The sequence below is a fragment of the Balaenoptera physalus genome, assembly GCF_965194825.1.
Source record: "Balaenoptera physalus genome assembly, chromosome: 3".
Classification (NCBI taxonomy): Eukaryota; Metazoa; Chordata; class Mammalia; order Artiodactyla; family Balaenopteridae; genus Balaenoptera; species Balaenoptera physalus.
In genome coordinates, this window is record NC_138890.1 from 101304627 (window position 1) to 101329465 (window position 24839).

The 24839-nt window shown below is 34.7% G+C and overlaps 1 protein-coding gene across 19 annotated transcripts in view; it reads left to right on the plus strand.

Moving 5' to 3' along the window:
* Positions 1-24839, plus strand: part of MCTP1 (multiple C2 and transmembrane domain containing 1) — a gene marked incomplete at its 3' end in the record, with an annotated part of 550519 nt that overhangs the window by 384175 nt on the left and 141505 nt on the right. For 17 of the 19 annotated variants that reach the window (XR_014262452.1, XM_082458039.1, XM_082458051.1 and 14 more), the window contains 5 exons: positions 1366-1468; positions 3216-3318; positions 3648-3749; positions 4130-4204; positions 6431-6550. Coding sequence is in view for 18 of the 19 variants with exons in the window: in XM_082458039.1 (XP_082314165.1) it covers positions 1366-1468; positions 3216-3318; positions 3648-3749; positions 4130-4204; positions 6431-6550 (503 nt within the window). Of the gene's footprint in view, positions 1-1365; positions 1469-3215; positions 3319-3647; positions 3750-4129; positions 4205-6430; positions 6557-24839 lie in introns of those variants that run through there. The other 2 variants (XM_082458052.1, XM_082458048.1) reach the window with 2 other exon arrangements.

Consider the following 24839-nt stretch of genomic DNA (forward strand, 5'->3'; position numbering starts at 1 on the left):
TGGGGAAAAATACAGATCCTAAACCAGAGGTAAAATTTTCACCTGACCTTAAAGAGCTTCAGTTCTCTATTCTTTATTGAAAATTATTCCCAAGACCAAAAACTGAAAAGACTGGCATAATTTTAAATTACGCAATTATCCTGGGCTATAGGAGGCCACTGAACTAACACACACATATTAAATCTCTTTTTTAATGTAAAATTAATAAATTAAATTAAAGGTGAGTCACAGTTTGTACAGCTCATTTTCAAAATTACAATATGGAAAGTAAATACACTGCTGTGTGGGAATACATAGCTTATCTGTCACTGATAGCTAATGAATTCTTTCCTATTAAAATTTAATTGAAAATCTTCAGTGATATTTAAGCTTTCACAGAAGTGTAAACTACTGTGATTACAATTCACAATGCATTTAAAACAATTATTCTTTATCATTAAAGTTAATAATATGCACATTAACCTCTTATGTAGTCTAAATCAATATTGTAGTTTAAAAGATATGACCTCTGGACAGCTTTCTCTAAATATTGATTTCATTGTCATTTGTATAAGGTATCAAACAAATTACATGCTGCACTAATATCATTAATGCTGCCCCCATAGAGCCAATGACTTTATGGGTTCTTACAATACAGGACATGACATTACAAAAATATTGAGGACATCACAAGATATAATTACCGAATGGATGAGGTTTGACTATGGCTGAGTAGAGTGGCTCTGAATATATGATAACTTCCAAATCCTTCACTCTCCGTGGACAGAAAAAATACTGCTCTTTAACATGTAGATTGGTTACTGAGGTTAAGTTTCAAATGGCAGAATTTTTTTCTGCCTCAGAGGGTCTAATTTACCTTTTTGTGATGCCATAGATATTTCAGAAGAGAATCTAAAGTCAGATTAAAATGTTGTAATTCTGCAATAGAACAGTTTTCCCAAAATAAACTTGTTTAGGAATTTCTATTACCAGTTCCTAGTGAGTCAGATGAGTTGGAAAATACATGCATTAAAGTAAAGGGGCTGAACCTTTCAAAGGTCGTTGAATTAAATAAAATCTGATTTAGGGATGGATATGTATCACGTTTCCCCTCATAACCAGCAGTTACAGTAGTAGTTTTGTAAAAAAAAATTGCAAATTAAAATAGCAGCCATGTAATTTGCTCTCTTTTACTTTTTTCAAGCAATTGTTAGCATCACCCAGTTACATCTAACTCTATTTTGATGTTATTTTTTAGTTTTTAAAATTTTACTTTACTTTTTGTTTTCTATAAAACTTTTTAGAAAAGAGATGTGGTCACGGTCACGACACTGTGAACTGTGGGTGCTATTTGTACTAAAAATATTCCCTCCATATCTCTTGTAGGTAAAAGTGACCCATTTTGTGTGGTTGAACTGAACAATGATAGGCTGCTAACACATACGGTCTACAAAAATCTCAATCCAGAGTGGAACAAAGTCTTCACATTGTAAGTAGTCATTACTTTGAGCTCATTTCAAAACTGCTGCTAAATGATATTTATTTTTGAGATTTTTGTGCGTTTATTCTTAACTGATTAACAACTCAATGAATCTGGCCTGCCTTTGCCAGCAACAAAGAATTGCATAATTGCATTACCTTCCTGATAGTGAAACCTGGGGAAAGGGTATGCCATTTTTCTTTGTTTTCACAGATATTTTTTTTAAACTGTGCATTTTATATATGATTTGACGAAGGATTTTGCTCCCATTAACTGAATTGCCGTACTGCTTCTTCCTTTTATACTTTCTATTGAAATTCTCCCCAATTGCACTGACACCAAGGAGGACAAAGCTCTATTTGTTCCATTGCTCAAATCAGCAAACAATCCAGTCTCGGATTCGGCAGATGTTTTAGTTTTGGTTTGTTGCATTTTAGCACAATAAGAATATTAAGTACTGTCCTACGTACCAGAAAACACTTTGAGTTAATTTTCTTTTTTTTTTTTAAAGTTTGTAAATCTTTTCGATCATGCACTGTAAAAGCTGCCGATGTTACACTATAGTTATCTCCTAAGTCCGTGGTTTTTTTGTTTTTTTTTTTTTTAAGCTGGGCTTTAGAAATGAACTCTGAACAAAGGAAAACTCTCCAAACAGAAGTACTTCTTAAAAGTTTTCTAACATAGTTTTATTTTATTTTCGTATATGAGAAACTGCTAAATTCCTCATTAATTTCTTATAACGTCCTTGCTTAAGAGCCAGTAACTAATTAGATTTAATTATCTGACCAATTTATCTTTAAGGAATTTCACATTTTTATAAGAGATGAAAGCCTGGTCAGGAGACTTGCACTCCTAAGAAGGTTGTGGAGAGTGTTTTTCTCTGGAATGCATAATTGAATGAATAGGTTTGATAATTATCAAAGCCATTAATTGATTGTGCTCTGATAAAGCCTTTTCTCACACGTGGTTGCAGTCTTTCGGTAATGAATATATTCATTTTTTGTTTTCTCTTAATTCATGTTTTCTTGGTAAACAGTTTGATCAAAGAATAAATGCTGTCAACAATTGGGGCTTATTTTTCTAGAAACAAAATATGAAGAGCTTGCATACTTGTTTATTACATATGTTGTCTTTGGAACATAATGGAACACTACTTAATTTCTAAATCCTAGGGTGGTACAATAGCTATCAACGTTACATTGTCCTCATTCTGTACTCTGTGTTGGTTAATTTTTACTATAAACCTAATAGAAATAAGTCAGAGTTTTGGTGACAGCTATAAAGATAAAGAGATGTTCTATTACGATAAAAAAGAAAAATTATATAAACTATACTGTGACTCTTGCTGAAATCAAAGCTGGTGGTGCTTTACGTGGGAGTAACAAGAAGATGGGAATTATTGTAATAATGAGAATAGGACAAGTCTAAAAAAAAATAAGTGCCACTTATTGATTTTTTGTTTTTTACAATAACTTATTCTTTGCCCATCCAGATAGAAATTATATTTTATTGAAAAATTATAACTTAAAGTTACAGTTGTATTCAAAGTTCCAGATAATAGAACCATCATGTCTACTAAGGTGCATTGTGGGAAATTCTGTCAGATACCAAGCTACCTTATGTATGTGTATGCAAATGGTATACATAAAACACATATATACCAAATCAGCTGGAGCTATCTAAATTTTCAAAAGCATTTGTGTTCTTGTTCCCCACTGATGAAGTCTTTTTTTCCTTACCTATATTTATTATGCAGTAACATTAAAGATATCCATTCAGTTCTTGAAGTGACAGTTTATGATGAAGATCGGGATCGAAGTGCTGACTTTCTGGGCAAAGTTGCTATACCATTGCTGTCCGTAAGTTTCATTCACCTGACACACTGCTCTGTGTTGCTTTTCTTCAAGGAAAAAAAAAAACCCTCAGCTCTATATCTGTCATTTCTCAACCAAGGTCTGTAATAAGAACACTAAAAATTTTAACATACTCAATGCACGGCCATGTTGAATCCCATGATAGTTAATTTTTCCTGACAGACTTGATCCTGGTAATGAACAGGTACTTGTCAGAATTGCCACAGTTGTTTTGGGTTCTCTGTCAGTTTCAGCAGCTGGGGGTCAAAGGTCACTGAGGGAGTGTATTCAGTGGAGACCGCGAGACAGACGGCTGTCATGTCCTTTTCCCGCAGATTCAAAATGGTGAACAGAAAGCCTACGTCTTGAAAAACAAGCAGCTGACAGGGCCAACAAAGGGGGTCATCTATCTTGAAATAGATGTGATTTTTAATGCTGTAAGTCTTAACTTTGGCTTTTTTGTACTGCTAAAGAGTTCAGTTTCATGAAAGCTTTTGTTCCTGATTTGTAGAGAATCTCTGTCATTCCGCATTTTCTCTAAACCTTGATGTATCCTGGAGAATACGCTTCTGCCACTGCCTGGCACACCCACACTTTCTGTTATAGCTGGCGGCTGCCGCTGTGGCTGTGCTCTGGCCGCTGCCTGCCGGCGTCAGAAATGGAAGCGCATGCATGTGCAACTGTATACATTTATATTTTATGAGCACAGCAGCCAGGACTTTGAAACTTTCGAAATTATCGCAAATTGAACTGCGTGAAAAACTTGTAAACATTTGTACTATATTAATCCATAACAGACACATATGTTGATGTATAGGTGAAAGCCAGCTTACGAACATTAATACCCAAAGAACAGAAGTACATTGAAGAGGAAAACAGACTCTCTAAACAGGTAAAAAGCAAGGAAAGATTAATCCCTCTGGGAAGACTTGATTATATCTGTAAAACATCTACGTAAATTCAAATAAACTTTGGAGGTATGGAGGGGGGAAGACTATGGAATTTTTGATCATCTACTGATGTGAAATGGCTCTTTCTTTTATTCTTTCTTTTTCTCGTTTCCCTTCCTTTCCTTAAAAGATCAAACAAGGACAATACCAAACTAGTAAGTTGGATGGGGGTGGTCAGAAAGGAAAGGGGATACTGTAGGCTCTGCATAGAATGGATATGTATTCATGCGTTAGCAGAAGAATGATCATTTTGAACATAAAATACAGTTTGATTGCCATGGAATGTGTAAATGAGAACACCAAAAGCTGAGGTTCAAATATATGTCCAGACCACCCACAGGTATGATGCAGGTGTCTGTAAAGTGAGCCCAGTATAAAGCTCTTCCCTCTAATCCATGAGAGAGGGGGCTCTATCTTTTAAGGGAAGCCTTCCTCTTAATTAGATTTTAACTATGATCTTTTAGAAGTGAACTTTTATTGGCATTTTTAGCTAAGAAAATAGAAAATCAGGAACCCTGATTTTTATATCATGAAGAAATTTAAAATTATGCTTGATATCTCGTAATTAGACTTGTAGTTTTAAATTCGATTTGATAGCAAGTTAAGAAAAGAGTACTAAGCTGCCCCTTTTAAAAATTGTTTACTTCCAATTAACACAGCTAAAATCAAATGTATTTGAGGTTATAAAGTTTACAGAACTCATTTGTGCGTGTTAAAATCTTTAATAATTTCCTGTGCTATTAGAAGGCCAAAAATATTTTGTTTTTAATCCAATCACTTCACCATAAACAGTGCAATCTTTAGTTGTTTAAAGACAATGCGTGAGTTACAAATGTAATACCTATCTGAACAGAAATACAGATTACATATTTCCACAGTTATAGTTAAAAGTTATAAAAGTAGCACTTAAAGTAAGGTGATCAGGGGCCAAGAAGGAAACAAATAGGGACACTTTTTACTTTGCCTGAAAGAAATTTTAACTTGTTTAAACTGGTATGCACGTATGCGCATCTGTATGTACACATATATACATTATTTTTTCTATATGACCCCAGTTAACTTTACATATCTACTTTAAAATACCAGATCGGCCTTGAAGTGTACTTGGAAGTAGCAAAACATTAACATGCAGACATATTACTCTAATTATTAACATAGCTGTATATAATTTTTTGAACCTATATCTAGCGTACGGGCTGTTTTTCTTAGAGCTGCAGTCATGCCTTAATTTTAAATTTTTAATTTAAATTATATCAATTCTCATGTACTTTTTTTTTCTTGTTCAATATCTGTAGCTTTTCTATCTCTTTTTTTTTATTGAGGTGTAGTTGATGTACAGTATTATATGTTACAAGTGTACACTATAGTGATTCCCAATTTTTAAAGGTTTGTTCCATTTGTCGTTATTATAAAATATTGACTATATTCCTCGTGTAGTACGATATATCTTTGTAGCTTATTTTATATATAATAGTTTGTCATATACCTTTTTTAGTAACAGATTTTGTAAAGTACTTGCCATACATTTTTCCCTAAATCCAATATTATGAAAAAGTAATGAGAAAATGTGGGTGAAATTTATTGTGGGAAGGAGAGAGATAGAGAGAGGAAGAGGGAAGAGAGAGAGAGAGAATGAGACTATGATAGTAAGAAAGGGAGAATCCTACTGAAATGGTGAAAAAAATGTTAGTTTTCTATAATAAAGCAATACTTGACAGGTTTTTCCCTAAGGCCCTAAATAAAACCATCCCTATTTATCCATTTCACTTTGAAATATCTTGAAATTAAAGCATTTAAAGCATTTTAAAAGCACAGGACTTCAGAATTCTTGAATATATTTAAGGTTCCCAGTATTCTAAGTGGCAAAAAAATGTTTTTGATCTGTTGGAGATTTTTTTTTCTTTTGAACAGAGGTAGCCCAACTTGCATGATAGTATTATTTATGCAAATATATTTAACTAAGAAATTGCACTTATAATTTAGTTCTTTTCACCTTCTCTAGAGATACTTCTTTTCTTCTAACTTGTGAGTCAAATTGCTTGGTATATTCTTACAACTTTATTAACTTTCTGAATCCATTTTAAATCACACTAATCTTGAAGAATTTTGTAGCATATCTGATGGGTTTTAGTCTTGCAAATTCTAATAATACTTTCATCTTCCTATAGCTGCTACTAAGAAACTTTATCAGAATGAAGCGTTGTGTCATGGTGCTCGTAAATGCTGCATACTACATTAATAGTTGCTTTGACTGGGATTCACCCGCAAGGAGCCTCGCTGCGTTTGTGGTATGATCATACTGTATTACTTACATTATTATTCATTAAATTCAGTAATCATAGCTGCATGTTTCTGTGGCAATAGTTACAGTTATGTTGATGTGGCCATTTTAAACTTCTATTTTGAGACTTGACTGGGCAGATTTGCCGTGGGCAGGAACCTGATGGATTAGTTCAGGGTCTGAGTCCAAGAATACATCCCCGCCTCAGATTTCCGGAATATAAGACATCTCAGCCAATGTGTAATTTTCTCTGTGACAGTTAAAATGTAAAATTTTACATATTGCATAATTCCAAATCCCAATAGCAGAGCCAAGAAAAGTCCTTAGCATTAAAAAATAATAATAATCTTGACCATCTTCATTTTAATTTTATTTGTCCTGTAGATATTTTTTCAAAATATGAAAATCTTTGGCAGTAGAATGCTAGTTGGTAGTAATTTAATATGTGAATCAGTTGGAAGTGGATGTGACCTATTTAAGGCACATTTTATTATTTCTGAGATTTCCAGCTTTTAAAAAGGCATGAGTGAGAGTTTGATAGATCCAAATAGTCCTCTGACAATGTTCATCTTGTAGCCTTTTACTTTGGTTATTTAAAAACTGCTGATGAGACCAACTTGCAAAGCTAGAAAATCTGAAAGAATACTTTCCTCTGAGCTTCAGCTGGGATTTTCTGCTCTCACATTATTTTTGCTTATTCAGGGTTTCGGTTTGAAGTTTAAGTGGAGTCGTTCTTTTGAAATCTTTTATTTTATTGTCATATTTGTTAGAATATGAGTACCTCATGCTTCCTTATAGTTGCCGGTTTCTCAGAATATGACTTTATTATAAGGGGCTTACAAGAAGAGTTTTAATTATAGTAACAAATCAACATTTTAGTATTACCATTCAAATGAGTGTATGCACATCTGTTTAGTACTTTGAGCTCTGTCCTCCTCTCAGGCCTTGTGTGGGACTTTCATTAATGTCTGAGCACATGGAACAAAGAGTGTATATGTCCCTTTGTGTTGTAAGTTACCAGAAAGTTAGGCAGCCTGCTTCCCATAGACATGTTGTTGCCTCCTTAAAGAAAGTGACTGTCATCATCATTAAGTTTTAGAAAAGAAAATCTGCCTCTTTCAATATTCTTGTATTTAGCTCTTTCACATAATAAATACATTAGAGTACTGTTAAACAAACTTTATTATTATTTTTCAGCATCATAGAGGCACTTTGATGTTAATGAGGAAAAAATGATATTGAGTTTCTGTGTGTATTTTATGCCATTACTTCCAGGTTCAAGGGGCCTTATAGGAGACACAGTAATATTCTACTGAAAATGTCATGCTGCCATCTTTGATTCACTCCTTCCAAAGTCATTCCTCACAGCTATGTGTGAAATTTGAAAAGAGAGAAACCTATATAATTATATCATTTGTTCAGGAACCTTCATTTTGAGCAATTTAGCATTACAGTGTGTGTGTAAGTCTTCATAAACTTCATCTGACTTCTAGAGGTCACTCATGTAAAATGAATTCAAGATGGCAGACTTTTTTTCCACAATTTCTTTCTGATTGAAAAAAAACATCAGGCAGTGAAACTCTGAGAAACTTAGCTACATGTACATGATGGTACTTGAGTAATTTCACTGAAAGGGAGTCAAAATTCACTGGGGAAGAAATGTACCAGTCTCTCTCTTAGCTGGTGGTCAGTTTCTAACAGACTGGGTCCTACAAAACACAAGCTGAATGCAAGACGCTTTCAGAATAAGGGGGGCGGGGGAGGCCACAATAAAGGTAGGAAAAGGGACTCCTGACACTGATGGTGAAAAAAGAGAGACCAAAAACTACAATGTGAATGCACATTAACAGTACTTTTGAGAAGAAACAACAATATTAATGGTTTTATTGAAAAAAAAAAGAAGCACTGAATTACATTCCACTGAATGTTATTAAAACAATGAAAACAAAAGCCAGCTTCATTTATCTGAACCTGAACTAAGAGTTCCAGGAGAATGGGGACCCTGCCTTTTTCACCTGGGACTTTAGCATCACCTGAAGAGTATCTAGCGTTAGTAGGCTCCCAATGAAAATGACTATCTAAATCAATAGACCAACCAATGATCCAGTCAGTCAGTCATTCTGAAATTTTTTTCTTATGTGGAGAAACTTTCTTCAATGATACCATATAAATAAGGGTTTGCTCTAATAAAGCTAGCTATTAAATGATGATAGACATAGCTTAATGCTTTGTAGCAATTTTTCCTAGACCTTCCATTTGAATTCTAAACTATTTCATAATCCTCTCTCAGTCATCTATTTTAGCCTCAGATTAAATTCTGATTCAAAAAGATCCTTATATAATAATAACAACAACTAGTATTTATTACAAGTCTATGTGCCAAAGAACTGTTTTACAGGCACTAAAGCATGAAAGTGCTTTTCATGCATTAATAAATTTAATATTCCCAACAACCTTATTCTGAGGTAGATACTATTATTTTCCTGATATACAGAGTGAGAAGCTGAGGCACAGGCAAGTTAAGTACCTTGCCCCAAGCCACGTGGATATTATTTCCTTTTTAAAAGAGCTTTTAAAATATGTACCTTGTAATCTTAATATCATAACGATTTGGGAAAAAATAACTGTTGTAGGATTTTTATTCATCTTGTAGATATTAAATGATGTATTTAAAAATGAAATGTTTCAAAGATCTTATTGCATAACCAGAGCCTTTTTTAGGCCAGTTTTTTGAAAAGAACTGCTTTCCATTAGGAGAAGCTATGAGCAGCACCCCATTGTTATAAACATATTGTTCCCATCATTCCCTGTTGATGGATCACGGGTCTATTATTATAATATTGGTTCCACTTGGCCCACTTTTTCATAAATGCAGCTGCCTCACATGGAGCACATGCATTTGTACCATTATGCCGCTTGGTTTTAGGCCCAGATCAGTAAACTTTATGTTTAAGTGCCTTTTTTCTATTCCATTTTATTTTTCTTTTCTAATTTACTATCCAAAAATAAATGTAGAATAATGAAATTAAAATGGAAAAACAATAATTTTTGTCCCTATGTCAGTTAAAGTGGAGAGTATGTGAAATGCAGGGGGAGAGCTGCCCTGGCTTCTTTATGTGCTACCTATGTGCTCTATGGAAGGTTCAAAGCTGGCTTACAGTATTAGAAGTGGAAATCGGCCTGGAAGGTGATGGATGAAATATAAGCAAACACGTTCCTGGGAATGAATGTCCTTGTTGTTGTGTGCTATGAATTAGGTTTCTAAATTTTACTATGAATATTGTATGCTTAAGAGCAAACACAGACGTATGTGATGTGGAAGGCACAACCGCTTGTCTTTGGGAATCATCTATTGTAGACGTGGAAATGTCTCATAAATTGGGCCTAATTTTCATCAGGCTCTTGACCAGACATTTGTGTTCTTGTGGATGTCAGTGGGTGCAACATGGAAAAAAAAAAAGTGTACGTTCTCTCTTTCTTTTCAGTACTGTCATTTCTCACTTTAATGAGCACAAAAATAATTGGACAACCGGGCTATCAGTAAAAAGGACACACTTCAGTGTGCGTCAAAGAATTATTTTACAGGACAAACTTTAATCTTTAAATGGGATTGTAGATAATTTGTGGTACCATCTGTCCATTTGGAATTGTTTTAGCCTTTTCTGTCGTTATACAGTAAGTGCCGCTGTGTTTAACATTAACATTTGATATTTTACACATTTAATTTCTGTTCTGCTGTGTGGTCCTTAGGGAATGGAGCGCTAGTGCTACATGAGAGAGACAAAGTATTGATCAGTTAACATTTCAGCTACATTTATGTATGTCGCAAAATTAATGAAAATGCCAGACAAAAATGTCAGAGTGCACAAAAAGGTAGAATTTAAATTTGGTAGTTTAATGAAAAGTTTAAGATGTGCATTATCAAAAATGTCCTCTTGCCTTTAAAGTACAATTCCTAACAGAATAACTAAAGGGAGACACATATTTTACTTAGAGGAACAATGAACATGAATTACGAAGGGATGTCAACTCCTCAAAGTACCTTGTGTTCCAAAACAGCATGTTTGAATGCTTCACTGTTACTCATAAAATACATGTGTTTCTGTTCCTATCTGGAGAGCTACTGGCTTCAGCCCTCCGGGCTGACCAGCCGATGAGGCAGGCTTCCTACCGAGATTCTCCCCCTAGGTTTTCCTTGGTATCCAGGCATTCCTTTTGTGTCAAAACTGAGAATTCCCTCTACAGCAATTCATTGAGGCCACTCTGGTTCATTACTCGTTCCTTTCTGGGTCGTTTTCAAATGCCTGGTTTCCCTTTGCTCCTAGATAATTTGAGCTCCACCTTCATTCAATCCCCATTTTAGCAAAGGATCACACTCTGGACAACAGCGACTCTCAGAAAAGCTGGGCCATTATGCAGGCAAAGAGAAAAAACAGTGATGATGTATGCAAAGAATGACATGAGACAGCTCTGTGTAGCCAAATGATTTAAAAAAAAAAAAAAAAATGGAGGAAGCACAAGCAAAGGAGGAACTGAACTTGCAGAGAAGCGATGGGAATATAGTACAATGATCTGAAGACAATAGGCTCCCGAGGAAACCTTATCAAGTACTTCCTGTGTAGAAAGCCTGCTGCTATTAAACAACATATGGATTTTTCTAAAAGTTATTACAAACAATAAGGACATTTTAAGTGACCTTCATGTTCAAGGACTAAAAAGGGAGCATCGCTTAAGAAGAAATGTTAATGTGAAAACAAAGACATGTCTATATCACCTGTAGTTTAGATTCAAGTCTTACTAGCCTTCATATCACTGAACAAAAGAGGGTGATTGTACCGGACATATGGAAGGTAATTTTAAATTTCAACAGAAACTTCTATTTTAAAGAGTGTGAGACATCAGTAATACCACACCAACAAGATTATGCTTCAGGTTTCTAGCAATTTTCAAATGATTTTTATAGAAGCTTTTATTGTTGTTGCTACCATTTTTTTTTTTAGTGCCAGCAGAAAAAATTGGAAATGTTCCAGATGTAATTTTTGTTACTTTCCCCACAACAGCAAAACAGAAGGACCCCTGAAAACCAAAGAAACAAGTACTAAAGCAGAATGATCTATAACTGATGGTCCTATCCTTGTATTCTTGAATTTTCCTGGAATTATGTAAATCTAAACTTCCAAGACCTTTTGCCCACCCTTCTTTATAGATGCTTTCCTCTGACATAAGGACTTACTAAGTTTATAAACAATACTTCCAATTTAATTTACACAAATTTTAAAGGTACGTTAAACATTTCCTTCACAAGTGTGTAAGTGAGAAAAAAAAGAAAGCCTATACAGAGTTTCATTCATTTAGAAGATTGTATACCTCCAAAGTTGCCTAAAATGCCTTTTACAAAGTCAAAGAGTATTGACACTTAGAAGATTCTAGTACTATATTTTTCTTTTCAGTAAATAGATTGTGTGCCCAGTTCATATGAACGTGCTGGCACTTTAAGTTGATGTATACATTTTTTCCAAATTTATCTGAATTCCATGGAAGGAAAATTTTTTCCAAGCATTGGCCTATGAAAAAATAGTTTTTTTTTAAGTGGTACCTTCTGAAAAGCATTGCATATAATTTCTTGCAACTGTGTAAAAGCCCCCCCAGAGACCACAATTTAGAAGTGAGTTGAGTTTTAGGATTGATCACAATTAGCTAAAATCAGATATTAATGAAACAAAACATTTTGACTAGATTTCTCCAATCCTTGAGGAGTGATGCTCTAGTTCAGTTTGCAGGTCTATTTAAATGTATAATCTTTTTGTTTTATTTTTGTGGCTGTTACATATACCGATGCAGCACTTCCTCAAATCAGCGCTTAGCTTTCTTTAAATGGTGCCAATACCCTTTTTTGTTTATTTTAATCGATGTCAGCAAAAGGGGCTCCTGCTCTTTGGAGGGAGATGATAACATAAGGCACAGAGTCTACTACTCTCTGAAAAGCTTACTCCTCTTAAATTTTATTTTATATTTTCAACAAGAAGAATTTAATTCTTATAACACATCGCACACATTTTCTATTATTTCTACTCTCCCTCCTTTGTTCTCTAAAGCAGGAAGTAGTAAGATGCTATAATCTGGGGACGTTTTCTTCTGTGGGTGATTTGAGGAAAATCGAGTTATTTCACTTTTTCTCAAGTACAGTACTGTTGTGCTATATTATAATCAAACATAAACTGCAGATATCATCAGCATAACAATGATACCATATTGAATCTAGGAATTAGCCTTCTCATGAACCTTAATGGTACGTGCAATGAAAGTTGGGGTGACACCAGTGCCTCATTGTGGTCTCCTTCTGGCTGTATGGCTGCTGTGCCATTTCCCCAGGCAGCCTCCTTGTATTATGCATCAGGTAGTTACAGCCTCAAAACCTTTATGAGACCCTTAAAAAATATGTTGCATCCAGATTTTACAACTAAGTTGACTAAGAATCAAAACTTATAAAATAATGAAATCAGAGGTGTCTCACTATCTGTCCTCAGATTCCTAAACCAATGTTCTTGTCCTCTGAAAAATTTTCCACCCCCTAGCTTCAATCTAAATTGTTAGGCACATGCATTTTAAGCAAAATAGCAAGCCATATTCCATTGCAAAATATTATTCTGTAAAGTGTTTTTCAAAGGAGAAAATTTAAATGAATGAGATAATTGTATAATTTATTTTAGTAAAATTCTGTAAAGTAAGAGTAATAACTCTTCTGAAAGATTGTAAATTACAACAGCAATGCAGTCATTAATATACTTTAGACAGTGACTTCACTCTCCACATGTTTTCATGCCCCTTTGCATTGGGTAAATATTAAGAAATAAGGAGTAGAATGCTTTCTATTGTCTGATTTTTCTATTTTGACCAATTATGAAGATATACCTTAGAATTGTGGTGTATTAGAGTTAATGTACCAAGTGAGAAACTAACCTGAAATGCTGTTAAGGAAGATTTTCATTGCCTCCTTTCTTGCCATCATTTTACCACGATTTAACATTACATTCAGAATCGACTATAGATGCAGTAGTCACTCCTGCCATAGTAAGTGTGTGAGTTATGACACTGTGTTGCGTCCTCTATTTTGCTGTGATGACAGAGATCCAATACTCAGCAAGTGGTAACATTAGAGATCAGTAACAGAGGGAAGATGAAAGAGTGACCATTTCTCGTGTTTGCACCAGTCATCAGCCACTGGCTCAAAGGGAAGTAATGAAGAGAAAATCAGAGAAAAGCTAAGAAGCAAGGAAAGACAGAAATCACATCAAAGTGTAAACAGATATTTAGATAAAAATGAAAGGCAACCCTGATTTTAAGGATGGGAAAAAACATTTTAGAGACAAAGCTTGGCTTTTATTTTGTTTTAAATCAGTGTTTCTCTGTTTTTCTCATATTCACCTCTCTAAGGGGAAGCTTTTCATTTACTTTAATGAGAGAAATGAAATACTAAGGAATAAGATTTTCTCAGGGAGTGTTGAGCTTTGAAGGGCCACAGATCATTGTGATACCTAAGATTCTTTTTGCTCTCCCCCAAGAACCAATTTTTACCCCCTTGGGTGCCATCTCAACCCTGTTGAGAATTCATGCTCTAGATGAAGTTTAATGTGAGTTTAACTATGTTTACTTTCATGCTCTTGGTGGTAAAGTCTAGTTTAGATTTTTGGTAGTTTGCATACAATGCAAATTATTCCCATAGGTAATCAGTCTGGAGAAAGAATTAGTGATCTCTATACAAAATTACGGACTGCATTGGAGTCCAGTGAAAGGAAAGATTTTGTTTGGCTTCACAGAGATTGAAGAATTGAATCTTCCCCTTATGAAAACCCATATGAGAGTTTTCTTCTCTACACCGATTCCAAGGGTGCATTGTTGTGCTTCACTGAAATGGAGAAGTGGGGTGAATATTAATTCTGGCCTAAGTAATATAACCTCTATCATTATGAAGGTTAGATGGGTTTTGTCCATACATTGTACTATAGTTATGACTAATAGATAGTCTTTATATTCCTAAATGAGTATCATTATGTTAGAGATAGAAAAGCATGCTTTATTAGGCTTGATTACCTATTAGATTTTCATTGGAAGGGAGGGAAAAAGGGTTGTGGAATAGGAAAGTCATTTAAAACAGGGAAGATACACGTTCTACTGGCTATTCTGTATGGCTGGTTACTCAGTTCCCCATAGGAATCAAAAAACTTTTACTGTTGTAATTTATCAATAACAAGTAAATATATGATGTTTTATATTCCACTTAGCTATATACAAATAATTCAGCTGCATCTTCCATAGTTAGCATCTTTACAGTTTCTGCCAAGAAGACTTCAGGCAATACTTACATGTTTGAAACAAGAATATATCATCCAATTTTGTCATAAAATGTTGGTGAATTAAATACTATTTTCCTTAGGGAAATCTTTTGGATTTCATTTAAAATAAGAGATTGCCAAGGCTACAAGTAGTCCATTAATTATCCACAAATTATTATGCTGAGGTTGCATATAAGAGGTGTTATATTTTGAAGTGATATTAGTAAAGTAATGGCTGCTACTCAGAGAAAATTAATTCATAAATATAGAAATTCAGATAGCTGAGGTCCCTTTTTCTAGTTAGGCAGCAATATTGAAAACTTATCTGGTTTTGTTTAAATTATTTTAAATCGAGTTTGGTTTTTCCATTGCAAGAGACTATTGCATGCCTCAACCAGGAGGCTGGTATTTTTAAGAGAGACCTTTAACCAAGGTTCTACTAGTTTGGGTGTGCACTGTTTCCTTTATTTTTTAAATTCTCAGAATATGAGCCTCCTACCACAGTTTTTTTCTAAGTCCTAAATCTTGGTTGATATGTAGTTAAAACTACATATTTTTTCATATAGACTCACAACCTCCAAACAAGATGTAAAAGTCTGTTTTGTAAGATAGCTGCTTAATTCTTGGAATGCATTTCCCCATAGTGGCAATATCATAAATACTGACATAGAACCATTCACAAAGCCTATCAATCCCTTCATAGAGTACTAGCTGTAGAATGGAAATATCACATGTAGGAAGTAGATTCAATGCAATCATGGCTTGGTGCTCAGGATGCCAGGAACACATCTACCCCAATCCTACCTCAGGATAGAGCACCTTCCTCATGGCAAAGGCAAGGGGTCTACAAAGGTGGAGATTGTATAGGCTTTTAAGGGTGCAGATGAATTCATAGAATGTTACAGTTGGAAGGCAGCTTAGAGATCATTTTACAGTAGAGGAAATTAAAGTGCCATAAGGGAGAGGAACTTACTGAGGCACTAACTCTTCTTCTCCCCCAGTTGTTGGTAATGGACGCTTAGAAGACAGCAGCATTGAGAAGAGAAGAAGAGGGGGAGAGAGGGAGAGAATCTCTGTCCCGAAGTTTATAAGTCAAGTTGTCCTTAATTAAGGAAAACCAAGTGACATTGTCCTGTAGAGTTCTAAGCGTGTAAAATTAGGCTCCCAGTTCTTGGTATTCCCTATTCAGGAATGTGTTGATCGAAAGGGCTGGAACTGCCTATTCAAAATAGTAAATCTGTGCTCACTTTGCTTAGTATTATTCCTGCAGTTCAAGTAATAAGTGCATATCTTATCTTCTGATGAACTTCTCTATTAGTTGTGATCACATCACATTACAGCTCCCCCAAACACTGCAGAGATGTGTATATAGTAATAAAGGACACAAAAAGTTCACTGTGTATTTAAGTGAGGTACATTTTAGACAAGCAAAGAAATGTCATTTGGCCTCTAAGTAGTATAAATTACTTATTCCCGAAAGTAAATGTAGACTCATTAAGAATATATTTCCCAGGTTTCAAACACATACTTTCATGAGTTGCTTAAACAGTTTAAACCATCTATATTGATCCATATTGATTTAATGGTAGCTGAGATGAACCTGTCCATGGCCTAAATTTCCATTAGACTGAATAAATGCCAGGAAAAAAGTGTATGTATTGTGAATTACCTAGGAAAACTGGTGATCCAGTTTCATTGTTTTGCTTTAATCCTAAATTTCCTTTAAAATTACATAGATCAAAACTTTTCTAGCATATAAATAAGCAAAAAAATGGAAGCGTATATTCCTTTACAAAGTGGTGGAAGTACTGAATTAATAATAATTTGGGCATATGTTAAGATACTATTAGAATTTGTAGGGTGTTTCCCACTTTGTTATACAAATTATGTGAGGTATAGTTTGCTGTAAATTTGGTGCACCAATTTATTGCTATTGGAGTTACCGGAGTGAAGAAAGCTAAATGAAATCATCTATATGAAATGCTTTGAAGTCCTTAAGTATGAGGGCCCTTGGATCATTTAGGCTTGAATAATACATAAGACCACAACAACACAGGTTTTTGTTTCTGAGAGCTGTTGTAACCTTTCAAAATTTGTATCAATCTTGAGAAAATGATTTAACTTAAAATTATTATTTGGAAATATCCTACACTGGACCTAAGAAAGGGAAGTAAATCACAAGGAAAAATTTCTCATCAGTGTTTGCTAAAAATGCATGAGTCTTCCTCCAAAAATATGCGGGAGACGTAATGCTACCTGGGTTCTATGTCTAATTGACTAGAATGTTTAACCTAAGTTTAAGGAACTAGGAAAAAAATAGATTGCAAACTGAAAAATGCCATTTTTCAGTATTTTTAATCCATTATTACAACCAGTGACAGGAGATAAATTCAGGCTGTTCTACTTGAGATGCATTTCAGTTCCATTAACAGATCTTCCCCGTTTTCATGCACACTCAATAAAGCTGTGTTGAATGACTGACTCAGATGACTTCAGCGGCAAAACTGGAAGTTAAAGCTGTAATATTGTAACAGAAACCCCCAACAGTAGTATCAGATGAAGCTGAGAATAAATGTAGTATATCAGGCATCATAAAAGGGTGAATGTGGGATACATTTATGCCCTCCTCTATCTACTGTGAGATTCATACATAAGATTCACGCTCATTATTTTCATCATCTTAATGAGATCAGTGTGGGAACATTTCTCTACTCTCCCTCTTGACTGTCAGAAATGGGGCACTCCATTATTTCTCCTTCTTCTCTCTACTTTTAAGGGACAAGCTATATTTTCTTGGAAGGCCAGAAATGTTAACTGATTACATCAGGCAGCCCCAGAGCATAACACAGAAAGGCTAAAGGACTCTAGGTGGAGACTACAGCGTTGCTCTCTCTCTCTCTCTCTCTCTCTCTCTCTCTCTCTCTCTCTCTCTCTCTCTCTCTCTCTCTCTCGCTCTCGTTCTCGTTCTCTTTGTCTTTCCTATGCGTACTTTCTTTTCTTTCAGACTTTTATTGTCTGCCCTACTTCCCAAGGGGTTTCCTTGGAAAAGAAGGGAAATTTCTCCATGTGGAGGAAAATAGGGTACCTGAGTATTATCTCTAATTGCTACCCTCCTTCTCTTTGGATCTATTTCCCTGATTAGTGTTGCACAGTCTTCCTGAACCAGCTCTGAACATAATCCATTCATGTGTTCAAGCCAGACATGTGTCCGGCCTTGAACTAAAAGAAGTAGAATGGGCAAGGCACCCATTCTAATGCATCTTATCCTCAAATAAATTTTCAGATCTGTCAAGTAACAGTCACTGTTTATAATTAAAGTTGCTAGGAGAGATTTTTATCATGTTTTTAGATCATGAATTCCCTTCATCCTTAAGGACAAGACAACAGAAACTTACAAAAATATTATTCAAGCCATCTAGGCTATTGATTATTAATTTACATTGTAACCACACTGGTTTTGGTACTGTTTTCCTTGAGAGGAACTCAGATTCCCTTTAACATGATTGAAGAATTTTAAAGTAGACATTTTTAATATTTGCTGCCCTCTTATTTATAACTTCTTTAATGCACCACTGTTAGCACAGGAAATATGAGTTAATAAAAATGTCATAGTATTAGTGAATGAAACACTATGTAATTGTCCCCAGGTAATAATTAACAGCATAAGGCTATATTAACAATAGTCTTAGTGTACAGTCCCTAAATGTATTTGATTCTCATCTTTTAAAAAGTAATTTTATACTGAAACTCAGTAATGAAATATTTGAGGGATTTAGTTAAGCTAGTTAATGTAAACTTCTTAGGTGCGCGAATCTTTTCAAGTGATTTGTATTATATTGGTATGTAAAACATCATTCTATTTTAAAATCAATCTGAGAGTTTGAAATAGCTTAATGATCGCCAGAGCAACCTTACTGAGATTCATAAAAGGCTTATTTATCTCATCACAGTATTTGTTAAAACAGTTGAAAAATAAAATTAATAAGCCATGAGGTCATTATTACGTAATGTTTTTGCTCACATAGATAAATGGGTTTCTTTTTCTCTCTTTCTTTTTAAATAATGTCTCACTGGCTTTGTTCTGTGGCTGCAGCAGGCTGTTAGTATGTATCTTTATACCATCAGAATGAATGAGATATATCTGTATAAATTATTGATTCACTTGAGCCTACCTCTGTAATTCAGAGCTGAAAACTCTGGCAGCTTATCTAATAGAATGATATAACTAGGAGAATGAAGTTACCTACCACAGCAACAATTGCCAGTTGGGGGGTCAAATGCCCTTTTACCTTTATACCTGAACACCTGCAAATTGAGCTGTATCCCATTCAGAATTTTAAGAACAGGTCCATTGTCGCAGGAAGTAGGAGTTTGTTTCTTGGAGAAAATTATGCCAGTTCTAGTTCTGAATGAAAGACAAGGCTTTTATTACTCAAGGGATATTAGGGCTGACTGCTTTTTTGAGAAAACAAATTTGCTGTAACTTTATCTGTAATTTAGTCCTGAATGGGTGCAAATAGACTGCACATTGTATGGTGCAGAAAGAAGAAAATAGGGGTTTGTTAAAGCCATACAAGGGCTATGTAACCATTATATTTCCGAGGGAAGTCTTATCGGAGTTGCAGGCTATAAGGGGGCATATTTTGGTTACAGCCTTAGGATCAAACACCTGTTTTGAATTTTAGTTTAGAATGACCTTGGAAAAGAAAGTTTTTGTCTAAAATTATGGATGATGAAATACCCATCTCCTGAAAGTTGCTGTACAGGCTGTCTTTGACTTCGAGACTGGCCCTCTCCAGAAACTTCAGAAATCATTATAATCACTCCTGAGGTTGAACGCTAGACTCAGACCTAGGTGGACTGTGTGTTGACTTGTTTCACTTCTATAAGCAGATTAAATTTATAGCTTTATATACCCTTTCTGATTAAAAAATAAATACTATGCTCTATTCTTCACGTAAGAGTCTGATTTAAGCTTTGCCAAGGCTGAGAGCAAGACGTATGTTTTGAGTAAGGGACAAGAAAAAACACACTTCGGCTGGTGAGCCTCCAGGTCACACAGTGTGGGACTAATGGAAGGTACATGATTTGGAGAAACTCATCCCTCAAGTTGGTCACCCACACCTTAGTCAGCAAGCTCAGTAGTTGTCATAGAAACCCTTATTTTTACAGTGTTATAGTTGATCACTGACATGGAACCAGACTAGGTAATCAAACATCTTAGCCATATGCTTGTTCTGAGTTCCAACATAGTCAATTAGCACATTTTCTATTAAAAACTTAGTTGTAATAGGTCTTCATTAGCTAGCAGTTGCCATAATTGAATAGTTACTCAATTATGTCCATTCCCCCCAGCCTCATTTTCACTTCTTTTCTGAGTCCAAGTAGGAATATATCCAAGAGCATTCGTGAGCCCTGCTTTAAGCAAAATTCATGACCCCCACCTCAAACAAGCCAGGGCTGTTAGGGGTTGAGCCAGGGTTTAATACTTAATTTCTTACTATGTTTTAGCATATATAACTAGGCCCTTGAGCTCTCCCTTTTTCTATTTATTTCAGAATTTCCAGTGTTTCTTCACTGAGTAAGGAGAGGAGAACTGTATGGTAAAGGCCCATTGTGCAATAATGTCTCTAGGATGTGATGACCTTTCTACCCTTAAACCCATCCCTTCTTTCACCATTTTCCATTCTCCCCATCAGATACCCATCTGGGCACATCATTATCCTGGGATTACTCCCCATTATCTGCATTATGGTCCCTGCTACCCTCTGCCTGTGTCTGCCATTATGATGTCACTGAAACTCACCTGTGCCCCGTATCATCTGATGATCAAATCTGCTGTCTAGGAGTGGGAATGCGCCACCTCCAGATAACATATGCACATTTTATCACTGGCCTTGTGGACAAAGTATTTCTGATTTTCTTAGACATCCAAGCCCTTACTTAAAAGCAGGTGTAAATGGTTGTAACTGGGATATCCGAGAGCAGGTAGAGCATTCAAGTGGCCCTTGAATAACACCATATAGGACATTTCTGGCCCCAGTAACGCACACAGATGCTCTTCTTGGTTGGTGAGAATTGTACCTCTTGACCTTCATTATAAAACTATGAATGTGAAAGAGTCTGGAAGAGAATTGGTCATGAAGGGTTTCTAAGCTTGGTAGCCTCATTGTGCTTTCCTCTGTGTAATACAAAATAAGCAAAAGCAGGTACCTTCATAAGAAGTGTAACAAACCACAGTTAGCTTAAGAAACACAGAGTTTAAACTTCCCTGCATAATGAAGCATCATAGCTGCAAATTTTCAGCCAGTGGAATGGCACATGAAAAGGAAGGATAGAGTCAAAGTCTGCTAACCTTCCTGCTTCTGTCCATTTTCTGGAACACAGTAGGGTTCTTTCTAATGCATCCATCCTCGCTGACCAGGTCTTTGCGATTTAGATTTGTAGGCTGGACTCAATGTAAGAATATAAATTGTTTCAAGGATGACAGATTACACATCTGGTTTCTTCTCCCCGCAAGCCCCCACTTTCACCTTTATAACAATTTTTTTTTCAAAAAGTAATGTGGTTTAAAAATCATTTTAAGTTGCCCAACATAAATGATAAAATCAAATATTGGATTCACAAACAATAGCCTTTATTGGTTTGTGACAAGTGATCCATCTTTTTGCATTAGTGCAGCTTTCTGAACCAGATTATTTTTCATAATTGATAATTTGTGAGTCATATATTTGTTATCTGTTCTTTTATGGCTTTGAAAATAGTGAACGATGCCAAAGATCACTGTGCTTTTATAAAGAAAATTATTTTAGTGTAGTTTATTGGCTGGCATTTTCTGAAAGTATGTTACCAATAAGTTTTGCAGAGACTGTAACAAAGGTAAAAGTAACATTCCTTGCTAGAAGGAGATCTGATGGGCCTAGAATTCATATTGATAATGTGCATTTAGTTTTAGAATTTATTCATGTTTAACATGAGAATAATGAAAATACACAAATAAGAAAAAATGTCAAAATTCTGCAAGCTGAGAGAAAATAGTTTTGTTGCATATATGAGCAATTTTCCCGATGCAAAATCCACATTAAAACAATGCACAAACACAGTAAAAAGTCTATCTTGCTATGAGCATTACAATTATACCAGCAGAATAATGACACTCTTTCTTGTGATCAATAATTATAGTTGATTTTGATAGATAGCCTTAGGAAAAGTATCTACTGTAATACAATTTTTATTATTCAGCTTTATATTTTGTTCCTAAAGCCTTCATAAATGCAATGGAAAATTCTTACCCTTTATTATGGTTAATAATTATGTTATGGTAGAATTAGGGCTCTACATATGAATTTGTTTGCCCCAGGTAAATAATAATAGGGCCTTTGAAAGCCATTTTGCCTAAGAGGGCAATATTAAAAACTTTTCTTACCCTTAATTAATAATTCTCTCACATAACCTGAACATATTCACTAATTCTATTCACAATTATACTGACTGACAAAGTATAAATCCGTTGGAAAAGTAGCAACCCAATTTACTGAGAACTAATATTGTTAGATGAATTAAATATTAATTTCACAGAAAGCTTGTTATGAATCTGCTTTTAGAAATTACACGGTTCGTCCTCAATCTTTACTAAAATTTCTCCTGAACAATTTAATTATAGAAAACTATTTCTAATAAAAAGATTATCTACTTAATTAAAAGAAAATTGAGATCATTTAATCATTACGTAGTTATGATTATATACAATTAAACACCATGTATATAACATTTACTCTTCAGGAGACCCTAATAGTAGGGGAAAAAAAACACCTGTAGGTTAATGTCTTCATCACTTCCACTTTTAAAGTCATGGATTCTATTACACACATTTATTACATCCCCTAATTGCTTAAAATTCATACTTCAGTTGGGGGAAAATGCTGACCAATGTACACTTGGCTATAAATCAGAATAAACAAGCATATTTATTACTAGTACAATGCCTTTTCTTTGATGATTTTGTTATATTTGAACTCTTTAATTAATTGAATTTCACCTAAGTTTATTATTTCTAAATATTTCAAAGATATATTATAATTAAAACTTTATTATTCAAAACCAAAATCCAATCATGAAGAATAGTATTCTTTCCTTCTTCAACCTGAATATGTTCTAAATCGTGTTTAAAATTAAGGATATGTGGAGCATCTTCATCAGATGGGCAAGCAGAATGTTTGAACTATATAAATAGCAGTGTTAAGAATGATAACTTTCCTTTATGCATCTCTCAGAAAAGGCTGACAGTGTTATTTAGCGTCTGTAACAGTATGACAAAGAATTCGCTCTACCTTTTCAGATGTTTCATTGGCTTCATTTATGGCATGTGCAGTGATAGTGGGATATGTTTATTTATACATATGGTGTGCCAGATTGTTGATGTGTTTTAACCATAATATATTATTCAGTTTTGAAAACTACTCTCTTTAGAGTTGGAATTTCTCTACAGTTGAAGGGAAAATGCATTTCTAATAACTTGTCTTATAGTTTTGAAGATATGCATTTTAAAAATCACTCTCCATATTTCAGAAAATGTGAGCGGCTATATAAATTACTGAAATTCAGTATTAATTGGATATTTTTCCAGTGAAAAATCAGATTCCTTTATGTTAGATAGACTGTACTATCTGCGCTTAATTAAAACCCAAAGTATTTGATATTTTCTTAAAGAAGAAATACAGTTTAAAATATACATGATCTTTAAATCCCTCTAAATATTGAAAGTAGGTGGTTTTGAACAAATGAATTTTGAAAGCTGTGTAGAGTCAGGGGGTAAGTAGTATAAACTGTCACCTCCCCACCACCACTGCCTCCTCATGAGATTTGTTCAAATCATGGAAACTAATTCCAAATTTTGTGACTGATCACTCTACCAAAAACAAACTTATCAATATAGATTCTCTGTAGAATTCTATAGAATATAGAGATTCAATATACATTCAGAGGTGTTAGAATACATTATTGAAACAGAACTTTTTTCCCAGCAGAAAAGTAAGTTACATTTTTCAGAAGATTAAAGATACCTCCTAAAAGAAAAAAGTAGGAAATAATGGAGAACTCTAAAACTGGATTGTTGTTTTAGAAGAAAAACTGTCAATACATATCCCAATGTGTGTTATACAATCTTTACATGCTTCTGCGCTCATCTACTTGTCAGTAAATAACCTACATGCCTTATAAAACATTGTTTATCTCTTTTTCCCCTCCACCCCAATTGTCTTGTATGTCATTCTGCAGTTTGGCCTGTAGGGAGCAATCTTGCACCATTAAACCTCTCCATTACTCGTTTATTTAGGCTGGAAAAGCTTACAGCCTTACAGATCTGTTCAATGTAAGCAGAATTATTTGCATAAATTCCAGACTTTGATGATGGTCTGTGGCCTACAGATTATTTATGCAGTTGTTTGGCCTTGAAGTTCACAAATTTGCTCAGAGGTGACTTTACTTTCAATTGTGACCCCGTGTAGGTGGGAGATGGCCAAATGGTTGGGTGAATAACCTGGAATCTTGAAAACCATGAGGTCTCTTGTCTGAAACATAATGCTTTGTTCCTCATACAGCCTTTCAGATAAAAAGGAAATCCACAAGTCATCTAAAATATAGAATAATATTTTAGTACTTAAGTAGCAAAGATTACGAGGCAATTGCTGTTAGCATCTCAGAACATTTACCAGTTTAGACCTATTTAATCTTATTTCAATTAAGAATAGTTAAAAACCAAAAGGGCTGGCATTATTATTGTGACTTGTTATTTTTACACAAATACTACAAAGTGCCATTATGTGTATATTTTTTAAATGGCAAAGAAGATCATTTCCTTCCTTTCTTCTCTGCTGTTTTTTGGAATAATTGACAGCAGTATACTAATTCAAACAGTTGCAGAGCATGTGTTCCATACCAAAATGTACCTTTACTTCTAATTCA